General features: G+C 57.2%; 1 protein-coding gene across 1 annotated transcript in view; it reads left to right on the top strand.

Moving 5' to 3' along the window:
* The window catches only part of SERPINA1 (serpin peptidase inhibitor, clade A (alpha-1 antiproteinase, antitrypsin), member 1), a 9202-nt gene that overhangs the window by 2357 nt on the left and 3352 nt on the right, over positions 1-3493 (top strand). Inside the window, exon 2 of the mRNA XM_006767958.2 lies at positions 2263-2909. Within this exon, the coding sequence (XP_006768021.1) occupies positions 2267-2909 (643 nt within the window). The 5' untranslated portion in view covers positions 2263-2266. The remainder of the gene's footprint in view (positions 1-2262; positions 2910-3493) is intronic.

Genomic DNA, 3493 nt, shown 5'->3' with positions numbered 1-3493 from the left:
GGGGGGGGGGGGGGGGGATGCTGCCTCTGAAAGAAGGGCAAGGAGACAGCAGACATCTTCGACCCTGGTGTTGTAAGGAACAGACTGGAAGGCTAAATGGAGCCAACAGGAGGCTCCAGGCCAACATCAGGTCTCTCGGGGCCCAGTTCTGACATTCATGAGAACTGAGGACATGGCTGAGTGAGTCTGAAGTTCAAGTGCTGGGAAAACCAAGGCTCCTTACAGCTCTGTGACTGGCTCGCTGTGTGGCCTTGGCAAGGCCCTGACCCTCTCTGGGCCTCACTCCCCTTACTGTAAAAGAAGAAACCAGATGAGGTGGTGCAGCACCCAGGAAGGTCGACAGGGGGCGATTAGGTGTTCACCCAGCTGCAGCCCCTCCCACCTCAGCCCCACACCAGCCTTGCCACCTTCTTAGAGGCCAGCAGCCCTCTGACTGGAAGGGCACGTCCCCCACCCCTCCCCTCGGGGAGTGCATTCTGCTCCCCAAACCAGACACCCTGTAATTAAGAGTCCACCGTTAGCACACAGGGACCTCATCTAGGCCACCCCCCACCTCAACTGCTCAGGCGGGAGAGCCAGGCCCAGGACAAGGAGAGGCCAGTGGGCAGTGGTGTCCTGTCAGGGTGGAAGCCACAGCCTCTGGCCCCAAAGCCGCTCGGCACATTTAGTGTCCCCGCCCTGTTGGCCCAAAGCCTCCTGATCTGAGTCCTGCAGATGGGCACTTTCTGCCACCCCTGAGGACATGCCAAATCCAGTGGAAAATGGGAGGGTGAGGAAGACACAGAACTAACTTAGCTGTCTTCAGCTCTAAACCACAGGCGACGCAAAAAAAAAACAGACGCCATTAGCTAACAGGGGCTGCCCGTTGGGTAATTTACAAGCCTCCAGGCCAGAAACAAGTGCTGGAGGGAGGCCAGTTTGTGCCTCATCAGGTTGTTTTCTGGGAAAGAAACCTTTCACAGTCCAAGGGGAGAGGAAACCAGCGTTTATTTCCAACTTTCCCAGGTTTTTCTCGTTCGAGGTTCTGGGCCTCCTTTGTCATTGTGCTCTATGAGATGGTCTCCGTTCTGTAAGTCAGAGCTAGCTGTGGGCACAGGGTGTCTCCTCCGCTCAGACCTCAGTGTCCCCAGCTGTGAAGAGGGCAGGTTGTACCCAGGGGTGCAGCTGCTGGGCCGAGGCTGGGGCCTGTCCGAGCAGAGGGAGCTCTGTGGGGAAGGCGGGCTCTGTGTTGCTGTGGTGGCACTGACTTGGACATCACTAGATAGAGTCTGCTCCTGCTCCAGCCCAGGCCCGGCTGTCCCTACTGTCTCCCAGCCACGGACACCTCTCCCTCCCTGCCTGTCCTCAGCAGGCAGCCAGTCTGCGCCCCCACCCCCCCCGGGCTCTCCCTCGTAGAGCTGCTCGCTCAGATCCCCTCGACATAAGATGTGGTGTCCAGACTTATTTCACTAACTTCTCCCAATGGCCTCACTTCCTACATGAGGCAAAGTGAGGGCTAGAGACACAAAATGACTTGTACCTAGAACCCAGGTCTGTCTGAAAAGAACAGAGATGCCTCCCCCCACCACCACACACACACAAACAGACAAACCCCGATACTAGAGAGCCCAGCATCTCTACCGCCCACATCCCCTCTGAGCCCCGGCTGGGGCAGGTGGTGACCAGGGTGAGCAGGCCGCCCACTCCTGGCTGAGACCTCAGATGCATCCTGAGGGCAGCCCTCCAGAGCAGGAAGCCACCAGGAGCGGGGGCTCCCTGTGAGAGTCCCCAAAGCTCCACCGTGGGCCAGCCGTGTCCTGGGGCAGGATCTCTCCCCCCGGCAGCAGCCTCGCTGCCCCTTAAGTCACAGGGCTCCACGGCAGCCCTCCTAGGGCCGCTCCAGATCCAGGCACGCCTGGGCCTGGTCGGCCTGCTTTCCTGGCTCTCAGCCTGCCTTCCTCCCTCTGGGTGATGAGATGTACAGCGTGTACACCATGCATCCCTCGCCTCAGTTTCCCCCACTATGAAATAGGGGCTTTGGCACTGGCCCCTCAGGGTCACTGCAGATATTAATGGAGGCATCAAGAAGGTGCACTCCACACCCAGGCCATCTGGAGCTGTGATTCCGGTGAGTCATGCCGATGAAGACGTAGAACGTGCCTGGCACAGGGCTGCACGAAGTAGATGCTGAATAAACTGGTTGCTTCACATGGTGTGAATCAGGGGCCAGGGGACTCACTGTGTGGCCTGACTTGGGTGTGATGCCCCCTCTCTCCCTCGCAGGACAATGCCATCCTCCGTCACGTGGGGCCTCCTCCTGCTGGCAGGCCTGTGCTGCCTGGCCCCTGCCTCCCTGGCTGAGGATAACCAGGGAGTCACTGTCCAGGACACAGATGCAGCTGAGCACGATCACGAGTCCGCCAGCCACAAGATCGCCCCCAACCTGGCCGACTTCGCCTTCAGCCTGTACCGCCAGGTGGCCCATCAGTCCAACACCACCAACATCTTCTTCTCCCCAGTGAGCATCGCTACAGTCTTTGCCATGCTCTCCCTGGGGGCCAAGGGCGACACTCACACCCAGATCCTGGAGGGCCTCAATTTCAACCTCACAGAGAGAGCAGAGGCTGACATCCACAGAGGCTTTGAGAATCTCCTCCATACCCTCAACCAGCCAGACAACCAGCTGCAGCTGACCACCGGCAATGGCTTGTTCATCGATGACAGCGTGAAGCTAGTGGGTAAGTTTTTGGAGGATGTCAAGAAAACGTATCACTCCGAAGCCTTCTCCGTCAACTTCAAGCACTCCGAAGAAGCCAAGAAACAAATCAACGATTTCGTCGAGAAGGGAACCCAAGGGAAAATTGTGGATCTGGTCAAAGAGCTTGACCAAGACACAGTGTTAGCCCTGGTGAATTACATCTTCTTTAAAGGTAAGGTGGTACCACCAGCCTGAGCTGGTTCCCATGGAAACATCCAAATACATTCTCAATCATCAGTTCCTAAGCTTTCCTGGGCGGTGCAGGATGCCATGTGGATGCCATGTGACTATGCATCTGGGCGGGGGATTCTGTTCTCCCCACACAACCATGAGAAACGCCCCCTGATCAATAAGGTCAGCGAGCGACGGGTCAGCAGTCAGAGCATCATCTTCCCTGCAGGACGTGTCAGAGCCTTTGTGCCTGTTCCACATGCCTCGTAAACCCCCACCAGGGGCAGAGGTACAATATGCAGGGTGCCCCCCACACACAACACAGAGCCAGGCAAACACACTTTAGCAGACCTTGCAAATGAAGAAGGTCTCCTGGACCACTCTAGCGTCGTGGGAGGAGTGGCAGCTCTAGAGTCAGAAAGACGGGGTTCAAATCCTGCCCCCACCACCTTCAATGTCTGGCTCTCGGCAAGTCTCTGTACCTCTCTGAGGTTCTAGTTTCCTATCTGGAACATGAACCTAATAATCCCTTGCTGCCAGGTTTCTGTGAGGAGTAGCATGTTACAAAGAACATGGGAATACAGG

Source organism: Myotis davidii, unplaced genomic scaffold (assembly GCF_000327345.1).
Source record: "Myotis davidii unplaced genomic scaffold, ASM32734v1 scaffold443, whole genome shotgun sequence".
NCBI classification, from domain to species: Eukaryota; Metazoa; Chordata; class Mammalia; order Chiroptera; family Vespertilionidae; genus Myotis; species Myotis davidii.
This window is presented reverse-complemented; position numbering and strand designations above follow the sequence as displayed.